Source organism: Carlito syrichta, unplaced genomic scaffold (genome assembly GCF_000164805.1).
Source record: "Carlito syrichta isolate Samal-C Ts95f unplaced genomic scaffold, Tarsius_syrichta-2.0.1 Scaffold287498, whole genome shotgun sequence".
Classification (NCBI taxonomy): domain Eukaryota; kingdom Metazoa; phylum Chordata; class Mammalia; order Primates; family Tarsiidae; genus Carlito; species Carlito syrichta.
Genome location: NW_007231594.1, coordinates 126,057 through 143,654, shown reverse-complemented (window position 1 = coordinate 143,654; position 17,598 = coordinate 126,057). Strand labels below are relative to the sequence as shown.

General features: G+C 46.3%; 1 protein-coding gene across 1 annotated transcript in view; it reads right to left on the bottom strand.

Moving 5' to 3' along the window:
- The window catches only part of IMPG1 (interphotoreceptor matrix proteoglycan 1), a 142,671-nt gene that overhangs the window by 7,114 nt on the left and 117,959 nt on the right, over positions 1-17,598 (bottom strand). Inside the window, 1 exon segment of the mRNA XM_021709840.1 lies at positions 7,135-7,333. Coding sequence (XP_021565515.1) covers positions 7,135-7,333 — 199 coding nt within the window.

Below are 17,598 nucleotides of genomic sequence, written 5' to 3'. Positions count from 1 at the left end.
CTGGGAGTGGCCACTGCACTCCAGTCTGGGTGACAGAGTGAGACTCCAACTCAAAAAAAAAAGAAAATGAAAAAAAGAGGGATATTTAAAATCATAGATTGAACGGCCATCAGAAAATCAAGTAGGGTTGATTGACACCCAGACTGGACATTCTCCTGTTCCCCGTAGTCACACACAGCTCATGTGGTCACCTTATCAGGGTCTCACTCACCACTCCTTTCTGCGGCAACCCTAACCTTTCAAATTACACACATGGGCTGGTCTCTCAGTCACTTTTTCACAATCAGTCTGATGGACTTCTGGTTCTATTCCTTCTACTTTCTCACTACTCAACTCGCAGAGTCTAAAAACTCTTTAAAAAATTATACAAGTGGTACATGAACATATTCTTGCTACTAAACACCTAGAGCCCTGTTCCGCCACTCTCCACTGGGAACTGGAATGATAGTTACATGTATGTCTTCTGCATTTTTGCTGGGCATTTCCTTCCATAATGGATTGAACCACACAAGACTGCTGACACTTGATGATTTGTGACTGACAATGTGATGGTGCCGGATCTATTTCCAGGCACACCGTCTTGCTATCCGTCACACAGAATCTTACACTGCAGTTTGCTTTTTTATTTCATGATATGTCTTATTTCTTTCCGTGGCAGCTCCAGTAAAGCTATATTTCTGTCCCTAGCTATGCTTCAAAGTGAGTCATGTACTCTGGGTTATTGAACCATTTCCCTATCGATGGGGTGGACGATTGTCACATGGGCATGAATAGCTAAAACTATCCTCAGCAAAATGAACAAAGTAGGAAGTGTCACGCTTCTAGACTTTAAACTTTACCATAAGGCTATAATCATCAAAACAGCCTGGTACTGGTACCAGAACTGGCACACAGACCCATGGAACAGGATAGAGTTTCCGGAAGCAAAATCTCAATCTCTCAACCAACTCATGTTCGACAAAGCAATCCATAAAAACCGCTGGGGAGCGGAGACCTTATTTAGCAAATGGTGCTGGGAAAACTGGCTGACCACATGCAGAAGAATGAGACTGGATCCCTACCTATCACCATATACAAAAATCAACTCGAAATGGATTAAAGACCTAACTGTAAAACCTCAGACTGTAAGAATCCTAAAAGAAAATGCAGGAAACACCCTTATACATACTGAAGTAGGCAAGTAATTCTTCATCAAACCCCCCCAAAGGGTATGACACAATAGATAAGATAGTCATCAGACTGAAAAACTTTGGCCCAGCAAAATAAACCATTAAGAAAGCAGGGGCCGGCCTCTGTGGCTCAGCCTGTCATCCTGGCACTTTGGGAGGCCAAGGCAAGTGAATTGCCTGAGCCTGGGGGTTCGAGACCTGCCCAGGCAACTTGGCAAGACCTCATCTCTACAATACATTAAAAATTAGCCAGGCATGATAGCACATGCCTGTAGTTCCAGCTACTTTGAAGGTTGAGGCAGGAGGATCGCCGGAGCCCAGCAGGTCGAGGCTGCGGAGGCCGGGAGTGGCCACTGCACTCCAGTCTGGGCGACAGAGTGAGACTCCAACTCAAAAAAGAAAGAGAGAAAGCAGGGAGACTATCCACAGAATGGGAAAAAAACATTTGCTAATTATGTTTCTGACCAAGGCCTAACATCCAGAATCTAAAAGGAACTTAAAGGAGCCGAAAGGGAAGAAACAAACAATCCTAACAAAAGGTGGGCAAAGGACATGAACAGATACTTTGTAAAAGAAGGTCATACAAGCAACCAACAGATACAGGAAAAATGCTCAGCCTCACCGATTGTTAGAGAAATATACATCCAAACCACATCGAGATAACACCTAACGCTTGCAAAGGATGTCCATCATTAATAAACCAAAAAACAGGCCAGACTTGGTGGCTCAGCCTGTCATCCCAGCACTTTGGGAGGCCGAGGCGAGTGGATTATCTGAGCCCATGGGTTCGAGACCAACCTGGGCAAATTGGCAAGACTTCATCTCTACAATAAATCAAAAATTATCCAGGCGTAGTAGTTCTGGCTACTTGGAAGGCTGAGGCGGAAGGATGGCCAGAGTCCAGCAGGTTGATGCTGGGGTAGCTGTGAGTGTGTCATTGCACTCCAGCCTGGGTGATAGAGCTCCACCTCAAAATAAACACATAAAATTAAAAAACAAACAAACAGATGCCTGTGTGGTTGCGGAGAGAAGGGTACACATCCACACTGTTGGTGGGAGTGCAAACTAGTTCAACCTCTATGGAAAATAGTGTGGTGATATCTAAAGGCACTAGACATTGACCTTCCATATGATCCAGCAATCCGCCTTCTGGGAATCTCCCCAGAGGAACACAAATTGTTCTACAGAAAAGACACCTGCACATGCACTTTTATGGCTGCACTATTTGAAATAGCAAAAATTCTACTGCCTAATGAAAGTGGACGGGACAAAGAAAATGTTGTGTATATATACACAATGGAGTCATATTATGCAGCCATAAACAGAAGAACAAAATCACGGATGTCGCAGCAAATGGGATGAAATTGAAGACAGTCATTCTCAGTAAGCTGTCACAGAAACAAAGAGCTGAATACCACATGTTCTCCCTCCTAAGTGGGACCTGAACATTAATCACAATAGCACAAGGGAGGGATTGGCAGTCAATAATTAACACTGCCAGGGGAGGGGGGGGAGGCATGTAACAACACAAAGGGCAGCTGATCCTAGATTGGGGAAGTGAGGACCAGTTGGTGGCCACGTCTCACCTGTACACACATTAGTTATGTTCCCAGTTCTGACTTGTACCCTACGTCTTTATCATAAAGTAAAACAACAAAAAAAGCAATGATGCTGGGAACATTTCTGTACACATCTTGGTACCCAGGTATAACTTTTTTTGTACAAATAATTGTTTAAAGGAGAATGCCCTTCATAAGACCATGAATGTAATTAGATACATTAACAGATATCAAAACAAAAACCACATGATTATATCATTAGATGTGGAAAAAGATGAAATCCAACATCCCTTCTTGATTAAAATCCTAGAACATCTAGGCGTAGATGGAACATACCTCAAACTAATAAGAGCCATCTATGAGAAAACCACAGCCAGCATACTGCTAAACAGACAGAAATCGGAACCATTTCCTCTGAAAACCGGAGCAAGACAAGGAGGCCCACTCTCACCCCTCCTGTTCAACATGGTTTTGGAAGTCCTGGCTAGAGCAATCAGATAAGAGAAGGAGATCAGCGGTGTTCAAATAAGAAAAGAAGAAGTTAAGTTATCCCTCTTTGCAGGAGACTTGATTCTATACCTCGAAAACCCAAGAGAATCTGTCAAAAACCTCCTTGCACTGATAAAGGACTTTGGCAAAGTCTCAGGGTATAAAATAAATGTGCAAATGATAGGCTCATTTCTATACACCAACAATAAACAAACAGAAACCCAAATAAAAAACACAATCCCATTCTCAATAGTCACAAAAAAAACCTTAGCATCCCCTAACCAGAGACGTGAAAGACCTTTATAACAAAAACTACAAAACACTGCTCAAAGAAATCAAAGATGACACAAACAAATGGAAAAATATTCCATGCTCAAGGGTTGGAAGAATCACATTGTTAAGATGTCCATCCTACCCCAGGCAATCTACAGATTTAACGCAACACCCATTAAATTACCAGCAACATTCTTCTCAGACCTGGAAACAATACAGGAATTCATATGGAAACATAAACAACCATGAATTGCCAAAAATCCTCAGCAAAAAAGAAAAAAAAAAAAAAAGCAGGCGGTATCACACTCCCAGACTTTAAATTCTATTGTAAAACTTCAATAATCAAGACAGCTTGATAGTGGTACAAGAACAGGTATATAGACCAATGGAACAGGATAGAGATTCCAGAAGCAAAACCTCAATTTCTCAACCAAGTCATCTTCGACAAAGCCTTCACCACCATCCACTGGGGAGAGGAGGACCTATTCAGTAAATGGTGCTGGAAAACTGGCTGACCATATGCAGAAGATTGAAACAGGACCCCTATCACCATACACAAAAAAACCAATTCTAAACGGATCAAAGACCTAACCGTAAAATCTCAAACTATGTTGAAACTGGCAACCAATTCCTGATCAAAATCCCAAGTGCCCATGCCATAACAGGTACGATAGACAAGTGGGACCTCATCAAACTGACAACCTTCTGCAAAGCCAAAGAAACCACCAAAAGAATGGGGAGACAATCCACAGACTGGGAAAAAATGTTTGCCAACTGTATGTCTGACAAAGGTCTAACATCTAGGATCTATAAGGAACTCAGATGGGCCGAAAAGAAAAACAAACAGTTCCATTACAAAGTGGGCTAAAGATATGAATAGACAGTTCTCAAAAGAAGACATACGAGCAGCCAACAGATACATGAAGAAATGTTCAGCCTCGCTAATCATCAAAGAAATGCAAATCAAAACCACACTGAGATACCACCTAACTCCAGTCAGGATGGCCATCATCAATAACTCATAAAACAGCAGATGCTGAAGAGGATGCGGGGAAAAGGGAAGACTTCTACACTGTTAGTGGGAGTGTAAACCAATATAACCTCGGTGGAAAACAGTGTGGCAATTCCTAAAACATCTAAAAAATTGACCCTCCATATGACTCCACAATTCCCTTACTAGGAATCTACCCAGAGGAACTCAAATCACTCTATGAAAAAGATCCCTGCACACGCATGTTTATCGTAGTGTTGTTCACAGTAGCAAAAACATGGAACCGACTGTGCTGTCCATTGAAAGAAGATTGGCTAAAAAAAAAAAGATGGCACATATTCATGATGGAATATTATGCAGTTATAGAAAGGACAAAATTATGAACTTCACAGATAACACTGAGTGATCTATCACAGAAACAAAGAACTGAGTATCACATGTTCTCATTCATAAGCAGACCTGAACAACTATCATAATAGTATAAGGAAAGGATTGGCAGTAGTGGGAAACTTCTGGGAGCGGGGCGGGGAAGTGGGATTGGCAGTAGTGGGAGTCTGCCTGGGGAAGGGGGGGCACACCTCATCAACAAGGGCACCTGTATAATGAACATTTGTATACCTGACCCTGAGTTGTACCCCACATCTTTAAAAAAAATCTCTGGGAATAATTTAACAAAATAAACGCTAATAATCTTTCAAAAAATAAGTAAAAGTAGAGTACCCTTGCCAAATTTAAACATTTATAGATAATGACAAATTTCTCTTGAAAAAGTCTCTGCCAGTTTGTACACCCAATGCTGGACAGGTCTAGTTTTCCTCTATATCGTCCACACTGAATATCATTGTCTTCTCTTGCCAAACTCATGAGCAATGAATGATGCCTCCTTATTGTTTTTGGATTCCCCTGTCTATAGCAAGTTCTAGCATCTTCTGTATTTTATCAGTCATTTTAATATTGGATGTCTGTCTTTCTTGATACATACCGTGGATGTCCATCCTCTGTCTGTAACATAGCTTGTGCTTTTTTTTATTTTTTAATTTTTTGAGTTGAAGTCTTGCTCTGTCACCCAGGCTGGAGTGCAGTGGCACGCTCCCAGCCACCGCAGCCTCAACCTGCTGGGCTCAGGTGATCCTTCCGCCTCAGCCTTCCAAGTAGCTGGAACTAGCTCGCACCACCATAGCGGGCTAATTTTTTGATTTGTTGTAGAGATGAGGTCTCGCCAAGTTGCCAGGTTGGTCTCGAACCCACAGGCTCAGGCAATCCTCTCACCTCGGCCTACCAAAGTGCTGGGATTATAGGCGTGAGCCACCGTGCCTGGCATAGCTTGTGTTTTGTAGACACCTTCCTGTTCCCTGTTTGTTCCTAAGGTCAGCCACACCCTAAAGTCTGGCTTGTGATTAGAAAGTCAATTATATCTCATGCCCCTTTTCCCCCTCTGAGGTGCTTCTCTTAGCTTTTCTGTCTGGAAATGGAGGAATAATTAAGCAGTCATAACACATCTAAAGAATGGACCACTACATAATTATTAAAACTGACGTCATAGAAAATATTTCATGACATAGGAAAATGCTCTACATAAAATCTGACTGCAAAGCAAGACGTTAGTCTGGTTCTGTCGGGCTTCATAAAATTCTATGTAAACCCATCTAGGTAAACATGAACAACACAAGATAACTGTTAATGTGACACAGGTTTTTAAAATTTCCTTTCTCATAGTTTTCTGTATTTTCTAGCTTTCTTGTGATGAAAGTTGTTATGTTTGCCAACTGGGGAAAAGTCGAATTTTATACACACAAACCCAACCAAGGTAGAAGACCAAGTATTCTGTCTTTTAAAGCTGATATGGTTTCTTTCTTTTGCCCCTGCTTTCTTAAGGAAGTACCACTGACCAGCCTCTAGCTGACTTCTCAAAGTGTGGTCCTCGGACTGGCAGCATCAGCCTCCCAGAGCCCTGCCCAGACCTTCTGAATTAGAAACAGCACACCAGGGTCCAGCTACATCGTTTTCACCAGTCCTCTTCTGAGTGTTTCTGATGTTCACTAAAACTCAAAAGCCGTGGGTTTACAGCATCATACGATGCTGCCAGTGACAGAATTTCATTCTTGTTTATGACTGAATGATATGGGCTCATATTTACACTGCATTTTCTTCACCCATTCATTCACGATTATCAGAAATTAGAAATTTTTTAAAGGAACTGTGACAGACAATGGATGATTCATATTCATAAAATGCAAAGAAGTCTGCAGACGTGACCAAAAGACAGAACAAAGCAGAAACGGAATTTACTCAGAAATGAGCAAACTCAAACCTTCCAATCAAATCGTATTTTCACTTTAGAACCCAAGAAGCCTTAGGCGATGTCCGGGAAAAACTGTGACCCCCCCGGCCCTCGGTCAATGAGGAATTGAGGGAGGAACCTGCACACTAGGGCACAAATTGCTTGCTGTAACTGCTCTGGGTGTGCCTACCCAGCAGACACCCGATTTTGCAAGAATGTCATTAAAGTTTCATTTCTGCTGCATTCCATGTCTCCATGACCGTCCTTTGATTTTGGACAGGTGAGTTCATTTCTCACAGAGCCATATGAATGCACTCTCACGAAGGATTGCTTGGAAGTATGGGTGATGAGTTCTTGGGTTGCTTGACCTACCTGCATGGAGTCCCCTGTCCTTGGTGGCCTCGGCACTCCTGCAGGACAGGGGCACAGGGTCCTGGCTCCAGGTGGCCCCGGCCCTGCTGGCTCTCGTAGCCCGGTCTGCAGCGACACTCTGCTTCCTCGGTCCGCTGGTTCTTGACACACTGGGCGAACTCACCGCAGGCCAGGAATTTGCAGGGATCTGCTTGATCCGCTGTAAGAGATGGGGCAGGTTTTAATGAGTGAGCGGATAGCTAGGTGGCAGAACTGGCCGCAGTCAAAGTCAAGAGATCCGAAGCATCTGTCATCACCCCATTCTGGAGTGAGCTGTGTAGTGGTGATTTCAGACTGGAGTGAGAAGAAACCAGTCCACAGACATGGTGCTGTCCTAGGTAGCTCCAAATGCAATTAAGTACAAACTGTAGTGTGCACCAGCATCATTGGAGGCCTTGTGGAAACAGACTCCCGAGCCCCATGCACCAGTTCTGAGGCAAGAGGTATGGCGTGGGCACCGAGAACCTGTGTTTCTAGAAAAGGTCCAGGTGATGCCGAGGCATCTGACCTGGGTGGCACAGTTTGATAACCATGGCATGAGGGAACTAGGGTTTTCTTGTGGGTCTGTTTTTTTTTCCCCAAGTAAGTGTTTATAAAGTAGTAATTAGGTGAACAGATTGGAGAATGCAGGTGATTTCCTGACTTTAAAAACAAGTTTCTCTGGGCCGGGCTCAGTGGCTCATCCTGTAATCCCAGCGCTTTGGGAGGCTGAGGTGTGTGGATTGCCTGAGCCTGCGGGCTCAAGACCCACCTGGGCAACTTGGCAAGACGTCATCTCTACAATAAATCAAAAATTAGCCAGGTGTGGTGGTGTGCACCTGTAGTCCCAGCTACTTGGAAGACTGAGGTGGAAGGATCACCGGAGTCCAGCAGGTAGAGGCTGGGGTGGCCATGAGCATGCCGCTGCACCATAGCCTGGGCAACGGAGTGAGACTCCAACTCAAAAAACAACAACAACAACAACAAAAAAACCAAAAAAACAAGTTTCTCTTAGTCACTCAGTCTAGTGTTGGAAAGTCTTTTTTTTAGAGTATTTCTTCCCTATTAAAATGCAAATGGTCTCTTTTCTTTCTTGTCATCCATTGCTCTGTTTCACAGTGTTCTTAACCCTGTAGTGACATCTCTTTGTTCTTGGGAAATGGATTAGAAATCAAGAGACTCTCAGAATGTCTGTCCCTAAGGCCAGCAGCCCTGCCCATCCCTCCTAGCACACTGAGCTCTCAGCAGAGAAGTCCCCATGTGCTGATGGCAGGACCAGAGCAGACCCCCACCAAACCTCCTGTCTGGAAAGGGTTTCCTGTTTAATTTCATCAGTCATTCACCCTTCAGAGTCTTCTCTTTGATAAACACCTCTGTGTGCAAGAAACATGGAAACAGGCAACAGTAGACAAAGCCGCTCTTCCAAGGAGTATACGGGAATATTACACCCAGATAATTCTATACAAGAAGCCACTACTATGTCCAGTGTAGAGTTTTAACTAAGTTTTCAAGAAGACAAGTTTAGAGGACGGCATCGCCACGGAGGGGACTGCTTTGAGCCAAGTATTTAGAGTGAGCTGCATTTGTGCAGGCCGAGACTGGAAAGGCATTCTACCTGGAAAGAGTAGCATGTGCAGGGCCCAGTTTGGGGGAGCCACAGAAATGTGGGGGTGAGCAGGGAGCCCAGTCTGGGAGGAGCAGAGACGGTGAAAAGAAGGAAAGGAACCACGCCTGGAAAGCTTCTGTCTGAATGCCGCGTTCCAGAGCACAAACTCTACAGCCCAGTGGGAGCCATGGAGGGATTTTGAGCCTGGGAAGGACATGATCAGAATTGGACTTTAGAAGATACGTAAACGTGTAGTTCCAGTTACTTGGAAGGCTGAGGCGGAAGGATTGCCTGAGCCCAGCGGGTCGAGGCTATGGTCACCGTGAGCATGCTAGTGCACTCTATCCTGGGCAACAGAATGAGACTCTGATTCAAAAATAAAAATAAACACACAACAAAAAAAGAAGATACATAAACAGGACTTAGGGTCTTTAGACTTAGGATGACTTCAGGGATCATCTGCTCCGATATTTTCCATGCAGGAGCATTTGCTGAACCCTGATTCAGCATGATTTGATGTTTTATACTAAATAGTTCAGAGGCTAAATAATTTTTAGAAAAATGCTGTGTGATATATGTTTACTGCAGCGTTGTTCACAATAGCAAGAACATGGAACCAACCGTGTTGCCCATCGAAAGAGGACTGGATGAAAAACATGTGGTACACATACATGATGGAATATTACGCAGCCATAAAGAGGAACAAAATCATGAACTTCGCAGAAACCTGGATAGATTCAGAGTCTATCATACTGTTGATCCGTCACAGAAACAGAGAACTATCACATGTTCTCACTCATGAGCAGACCTTGAACAATGATCATAATACTGTAGGAAATGGATTGGCAATAGTGGGAAACTGCCGGGAGGGGGGTGGGGAAGCGTGATTGGCAGTAGCAGAAATCTGCCTGGGGAAGGGGGGAGCACACCTCATCCACAAGCGCCCCTGCATAATGGACATTTGTATACCTAACCCTGAATTGTACCCTACATCTTTAAAATAAAAAAATTGGCAGGGCTTGGTGGCTCAGCCTGTAATCCCAGTGCTTTGGGGGGCTGAGGTGAGTGGATTGTCTGAGCCCGCAGGTTCGAGACTCGCCTGGGCAGCATGGCGAGACCTCGTCCCTACAATAAGTCAAAAATTAGCCAGGCGTGATAGCGCGTGCCTGTAGTTCCAGCTACTTGGAAGGCTGAGGTGGAAGGATTGCCAGAGCCCAGCGGGTCGAGGCTGTGGTGGCCGGGAGCATGCTACTGCCCTCCAGCCTGGGCAACGGAGTGAGTCTCCAAGTCAAAAAAAACAAACAAAAGCAAAAACAAAATAAAAAAATTAAAAGTAAAAAAAAATGCTATGTGAAAAAAGAAAACAGGTTTCCCCTCCCCTTCTTGTTCTCTCTCTCTGCCTCCTGTCCTATCCCTTTCTCTTTCTACTATACAGCGCAGGGTTGTCGGTAAGCTCATGTCTCTTGTGGCTCTTACAGCAGAGAACGCCACGGTCTGCTACTTTGCCAGGTGCACTGACCACAGGAACCCTGACTTGGCCACCCCCTCAGGTGGGCCAGGTGGGGCTTGCTCCCACCTGGCACTTCCTTGTGGTGAAGATGCTAAGGTGAGGGCAGTCTGTGGGATCTACCCCCATGTTTGGGCAAGAGCAGGGCTTGAAAACATGTTTTGGGGCCTCCTAGCCGGGTAGACCCTTCAAGAGTCTTTATGTGAAGTTGTATTTCTCTGCATCTTCTGTTTCTTCGCGGACAGCCAGGCCTGGATAAAGTGAACTGGTTTCCATGTCCCGCAGTTCCCAAAGCCGGCCACGTGAAGGAATCCTTGCCACTATTGAGGAGATGACTCAAAGTCACACCGACAACCAGGTGATTTCACACCCAGTACCCTGGGTTCCTGAGAACAGCTGTCAGCAGCTTCACACACAGGACTCAAGTCTTGAAGACAAGCTGGAGCAAATCATCAGATGTTCTATGTCTGGGTTTAACTTGAAAGGCTGCGAGGATTTTGCCCCTCTGAAGAGTAACAGGAAATGTGTAATCACCCAAAGAGTTTCCCCATGAAAATGAATATTTACGTTGCCAAAATTCCCTTTAGCCCAGCCAAGAGTAGTGTGTGCAGCAGTAAAGCTGCACAGTCCACGGTGAGGTATCATGGAAGACACGGATTTATCCAAATTTGGGGGTCCTGAATTTTTGACTGTCTGAAGAACAGATGCAACCCGTTTATAAATTCCCAGCTTTCCCCATTATATTGATTCTGGACCCAGCCTACAGAGAAGTAGGAAACTAAATCATTGAGCTTAGGTTTTGTTTGCTGTGTCTGCCTTTGTGAGTCCTGAGACCACTAAGACAACATTACTTCACTGGACAAACATCAGCCGAGAGTCTCACACCCTTCGGCTCTAAGAATTCCAGGCCAGCTCGCTGTTCGAGGTTTTTATTTGCTCTCTCTATAAATTTTTACATCTCGGATGTACTTTTAGAGCTAGACGGTGTTTTAGAGACTTTCTAGACTAATTCACTCACTGGATGGACGAGGAAGCTAAGAGTCAGTGAGTGGTGCCCAGGCCAGGCCTGTTTGTGCTGAAGTCCTCTGACCGTCTCACCTCCATCCCTTTGTGACCTGTGTGGGCAGTCCCAAGAAAGGGAGGAGCCCAAGGGCAAGCTGGACCACCGACAACTTGGCAAGTGAAGGCAATGGCAGTGTCAGAGCAGAAGAGGCTGTATTTAAAACATTAACTTGGGAGGCTGGGCACACTTCACCCCTGAAATCCCAGCACTTTGGAAGGTGGAGGCGAGAGGACCGCCTGAGCCCTGGGGTTCAAGACCAACCCGGGCAACTTGGCAAGACCTCGTCTCTACAATAAAATCAAAAATTAGCCAGCCATGGTGGCGCGCGCCTGTAGTTTCAGCTACGTGGAAGGCTGAGGCAGAATGATCGCCTGGCCCAGCAGGTGGGGGCTGTGGTGGTCATGAATGTGTCACTGCACTCCAGCCAACCTGGGCGATGGAGTGAGACTCCAACTCAAAAAAATAAAAAGATAAGACATTAACTTGTGAATCAACTCATACTGCTTCCACTCTTATTATCCTAAAAATATCGTCCAGAGGTATTTGATGACCCTCTTTACTTAGATGTGATTTTTCAAGGGACACCCAAAATTTGGGGCTTTAGGCAACGACCGAGGGCTAGATGTGGGCTGATTCTGGGGAGAAAGTCGTGGGAGACACAGGAGAGATGAGGCTGGTTTTATGATGAAGGAAGGTTTAGCCAGTAACACGTCCTTAAGCAAAGCTTGTCCTGTGTGTTGTTATCAAGCTCTTCTTCTGTCATATCCCAGTGACATTCCTTTTAGAAGGATGGACTCATGCATGGGAAGGTCAGACAAATATGTGTCTCCTTAGCACAACTCTGAGCATTTGTACAAAACAAATTAGTCTGAATTTCTCACTCTCTGCTCTTGATGTCAGTTATAATAATCTATACGTTAGGGAGCAGCAACTTAAAATACTCTGCTCTGAACATGGTCTGAAGTTTAAAAAGAGGAGACTGGAGATCAACAGTGGGTTGGGAGGGAAAAAGTAGACGTCATTTTCTTTTTTTATTATTATTATAAAGATATGGGGTACAATTCAGGGTTAGGTATACAAATGTTGATTATGCAGGTACCCTTGTGGATGGGGTGCACCATTCCCTCCCCTGACAGTTTCCCACTCCTGCCAATCCCTTTCTTATAGTATTATAATTGTTCAAGTTCCACTTATGAGTGAGAACATATGGAACTCTGTCCTTTGTTTCTGTGATAGATCATTGAGTATGGTCGACTCCAAATCCATCCAAGTTGCTGCAAAGTTCATATGTTTGTCCTTCTTGATGGATGCATAATATTCCATTGTGTATATGCACATTTTTAAAATCCAGTCCAGCTTTGATAGGCAGCATGGTTAGTTCCATGTTTTTGCAATTGTAAATAGAGCTGCAACAAACATACGTGTGCAGGTATCTTTTTGGTAGAATGATTTGAGTTCCTCTGGGTATATTCCCAATGGGGGAATTTTTGGGTCATAGGGAAGGTCAATTTCTAGCACTTTCAGAAATTGCCACAGTGTCTTCCAAAGAGGATATGCTAGTTTGCATTCCCACCAACAGTGCAGAAGCGTTCCTTTCTCTCTGCATCCTTGCCAGCATCTGTTGTTGTTTGTTTTATTAATGATGATCATTCTTACTGGGGTGAAGTGGTATCTTCATGTGATTTGGATTTGATGCCATTTTCTTTTCTTTTCTTTTCTTTTTTGAGTTGGAGTCTCACTCTGTCACCCAGACTGGAGTGCAGTGGCCGCTCCCAGTCACCGCAGCCTCGACCGGCTAGGCTCCGGTGATCCTTCCGCCTCAGCCATCCAAGTAGCTGGAACTACAGCCGCACGCTACCACGCCCAGCTCATTTTGATTTATAGTAGAGATGAGGCCAAGTTGCCCAGGCGGGTCTTGAACCCACGGGCTCAGGCAATCCACTCACCTCAGCCTCCCAAAGGCGTGGGATTACAGGCTGAGCCACCGAGCCCGGCTTGATGCCATTTTCTAGAAGAACATGTTCAAGTCACAGTCATACTGTGTGTGGCTCTGAGGAAGTAGAATCCTCATGGCTGGCATGTAGATGGACTAGTCTACGATGGCCTTAGCTGACTGGATTGTCTGAAATCTCCCTCTAACAGGTTATTTTCACAGTTGGCATGACGGATTTCACCATGAACCAGTACCACCTTCAGTTAGTACCTAGCACGGTTGGGCATCCTCCAGGCTCACTATAGTTGCTTGCTGGCAAAGTGACTTGATTTTCTATTCTTAATCCATGTGACTATCTCTTCTGCAGAGCAAATTTGCCAATCTCTTTGCAGAGGCAGCCCAGGGCACGTGGCCTTCGTGTCACGCGGTGCCAGTGGCTGCCGGTTAGGAGTCAGCAGGAAAGGTCCAGGTTCATCCTGCCACCCAGATGTCCTGGACTAGTCCTCGGAGTCCCATGTGGATTCCACCTCTGTCAACACATTCCTGTCATTCCATGGCAGGCCTTGTCCCAGAAGTGTTCCCAGGGATAACAATCCTCACCCGGAGTGGAAAGGGCAGTCATATCCACAAACAGGAGCTCACATTTATTGAGGGCTATTGATGTGTCTGGCACCTTGCCGGGCACTTTAAACACACGCCACCTTCCAAATCCATAGAGATGTTTCTGACGTCATTGTCATTGGTGAGAAAGGTGAAACCCTCTGCATTAGCTGGTACGATCCAAGATTGACATTTGCATTTGTCTGTTTACAGTGTTTGACTTTTGACATTGTTCTAGAGCTTTTCACAAATGGGATTTCTAGGAGACAGCTCAGGGGTCCCAGGGGCTAACAGGCGACAAAGGAAAGAGATGCCCCTTCCTCCATATCTCGGTCTCCACTCTCCTTGGTCACACATCAGACTGCCATGAATGCTTCCCAACTAAACAGAAGCTCAAAACACTGTCCCTTTCATGATGCAGGGTGTTTCTTGTGGAAAGTCCAGTCTGACACTACAGGAGCACCACAGGATTTTGTCTGTTATTTAACAGTGACAATGACTGAACAGGTTAGAAATAAGTGAACTATCCACGCAGGGCTTGGAAACACTTGTACCATTCTGAGATCTGAGGGAAGCCAGAGTGCAGGTGCATCAGTTTCTCTCCTGAATTTGTTTGCAGGAGGCCTTTGTATGAATTTCAAAGGTCCCAAAAGGCATTCCCCATGGACCCACCAAGGAAGGCTGTCCCTCAGCTCTCCATCATGGCAGCAAAAAGCATTTAAGTATCTATTCGTGTCTTTTGCCCACTTAAGGGCGTACCTCATCAACAGGGGTACCTGCATGATCAATGTTTGTATACCTAACCCTGAATTGTACCCCACATCTTTATAATACAAATTAAAAAAAAAACTTAATCGGGTATGCAAAACACCAGTTTTATGAAATTGCCAAATTTTGCAAAACCTTGGCAAAAAAAAAAAAAGCATTTAAACAGATGTCCCCGCCTGTAGGAACACTTGAGGCCTTTTACAGTGACATTTGCAGAGATGACGACCCTTGTCCTCGAGAAGTTGATGCATTTGTGGCGACCACGGGTCCCTGATGGTTCAAGACCATCTTCTTCAAGGCTCCCGCTTCTGGTCCCAAGTGCACCCTTGGTCTCAGGTCTCAGGCCGGCCTTTCCCCACGTCGCGGTCCCGTCCCCCCCGCAGTCCCACGCTCACCCGGGACCTGGGCCATGCGCGGAGGGGAGGGTGGGGGGGGTCCCTCCCCGTAACCCCACCATCTCTCCGTCCCCCTCTGGGAAGCTGTCTCATTTCGCCCCGAGTTGGACGGAAAGCGACACGGCTCGGAGTGGTCCCGTCCCAGGGCGGGGACACCCGTGCTCGCAGGGTGGCGCGCACTCGCGGGGGAGGGAGGCACGGTGGGCTCCGCGGGGCAAAGCTTCGGGTCCCCGCGATGTCTTCTGTGCCCTTGAGCTCCACGGCACGTGGGGGGCCTTGGCAGCCGCCCAGGCTAAAACCCATCCCCTGGGACCCCTTGTGGTAGATGGAGAAGGGGCGCCCTGGCCCAAGTGGGGGGGGCGTGGCACAAGTCGGGCCCACCCGGGGTGCGACAGCCCTGGGAGCCACGGAAACATTTTTCTGCAAAACCAGAAGAAAAAACGAATACGATCCGATCTGCATGATGTTCATCTTCATGCCACCCCCTCCCCCATCTTGAAATCTAATTTTTAATACTCCTAATTAGTGTCAATATTCTTGATTAATATTCATGGGGACAGGGTGCTCGGAGCCCAGGAGGGCCTTTCACACCATGTTTGGGCTTAGCTCAGTGACTTATCCCCCGCCATGGGACACGAGGTCTCTCCGTCCACCCAGGCCTGGCAGGCTCACTCCCCCAAGTCCTGAGAACAAGGTGGGGTCACCTTCACATGCACCTGATCAACTGCAGGGCCAGCCAAGAAGCCTCTGGAAAGCCCCCGGCGGAAGGCCTGGTGTCCAGATAGCATCTTTGGCCGGGAACGTGGCCCAGCATCTCTGGGTCTCACTCTTGGAGTTGAGTACAGTTACCCCAGGTTCTTTCTGGTTTAAAGGGGGGAGTAAGGGAGAGCCTTGCGTTCCATCATTTTAATTCTCCACCACCCTCAGACACAACTATAGCAGATGGTTGACAGCAGGCACTCAGGAACGCTTTCTTGTATGAGCGGATGCGTGAAAACCCTGCACGTCTTGTTGCCTGGCTCTCCGTCATGTCTGTATCTGCCAAGCAGAGGTGTTCTGGGTGAAGTGGCCTTAGGGTGGGAGCCTCAGTGTCCCAGAATCAGTCAATGGTGGAGATCTTCGACATCTGGGAGGTGGGAGGTGGCACCACGGTTGGGCTTGGGTCGATATGTGTGGAGGGCTTTGCTCAGGGTCTTGGGTGAGGGACTCCAAGAGCTTCTCAGGAAAGCTTTCTGGGGTGGCAGTAGTGTGGAATGCGGGCACAGGTGGACCCCTTGGAGAGCGGCCACATGTGCCTGGCCATCCAAACAGAGTTGGGGCTCTCTAGTGAAAACAGGCAGGAAAGGTCCCTAGTGATGGCATCCCAGCAGGCAACCGGCCGGAAACACAGGAGGTGAGCCAGCAGAAGGAGTGGGGAAGGCTGGAGGGTGGTCACCCGGATGGAGAGTGCCTTCCCCTGCAGAAAAGGGACATTCTTGGCAGTGCACATAAAAGGGGCATTGAGACACTGGGGACTTCTGTATCTGAGACTGAACGCTTTTTTTTTTTTTACATTCTAAGAATATGACAAAATATCATAGGAAGTTTCATTTGGTAAAGTGTAGAAGTGAACAGAATTCATTGAGAATTACTTAACGGAAGTGCGTTGTCACTTTTTCTGAAGACATTAAACAGCCTCTGTATGGCCAAGGAGGAGGGTTTACGAGACTCCTTTTGGCCAAGAGGCTACGGGGTGGAGTCAGAGGAGACGCACCAACCTGGCTTTGAGTGCCAGCGACATCACTTGGTAATTGTGTGACTGATGAAAGACACATGACTTCTATTCCTCTGACACTCAGCCTCTCCAACTGCAAAGTGGAAGGAAAGAGTATCCACCTTCGAAAATTATTGAAAAGGTCGAAACAAAGAAAGCGTTTGGCAGTAAGCAGGGAGGAAGGATGGTCATACACGTCAATACCTGATCTCAACCCAGGTACCTGATCTCAAACCAGGCGAAGTGGGGACCGAAGGGAGGCCCAAACTTTACCTGCATGGTGACCTCTTATCCCCCGACTCCTGAATTGCATCCCACATGCTTAAGATTTAAACAAGATGAAGACAGCGCCTATCCACGGCAGCCAGGCTTGTGACGCGTGACGTCTCCCACCTTTTCAGAGCTGGTGACTACGATGGGAGCCTTGCAAACGATGCCTTTTCCAAGGAGGATGAGTCTGTGGACCCATTCTCTTGACGGCAGCGTGGATGCCTGACTGTGATTCCTCGTGGTGTTCAGTGTTGAGCGTGACCAGACTTGAGGGCTGCCGTCTCGAGGAGGCTTCTTAGGAGTTCAAGGAGAGAATAAGCAACGTGGGGCTTTGCATTTTCGCTGTCTCCAACCTGCACAACTGACTACCGTAAACGCCCTACATGCTTCTGAAGAGTTTTCATGGTACCTGAGTGAAAGACGACTCTAATGGCTGGGGATGTTGGTAGAACACCGAGCAAGCTGTGAAGTTATTCCGTTTACTGGATACATCACAGAAAGTTCTAAGGCTGGCTTATACTTTCCTTTTTTTTTTTTTTTTTTTTTTTTTG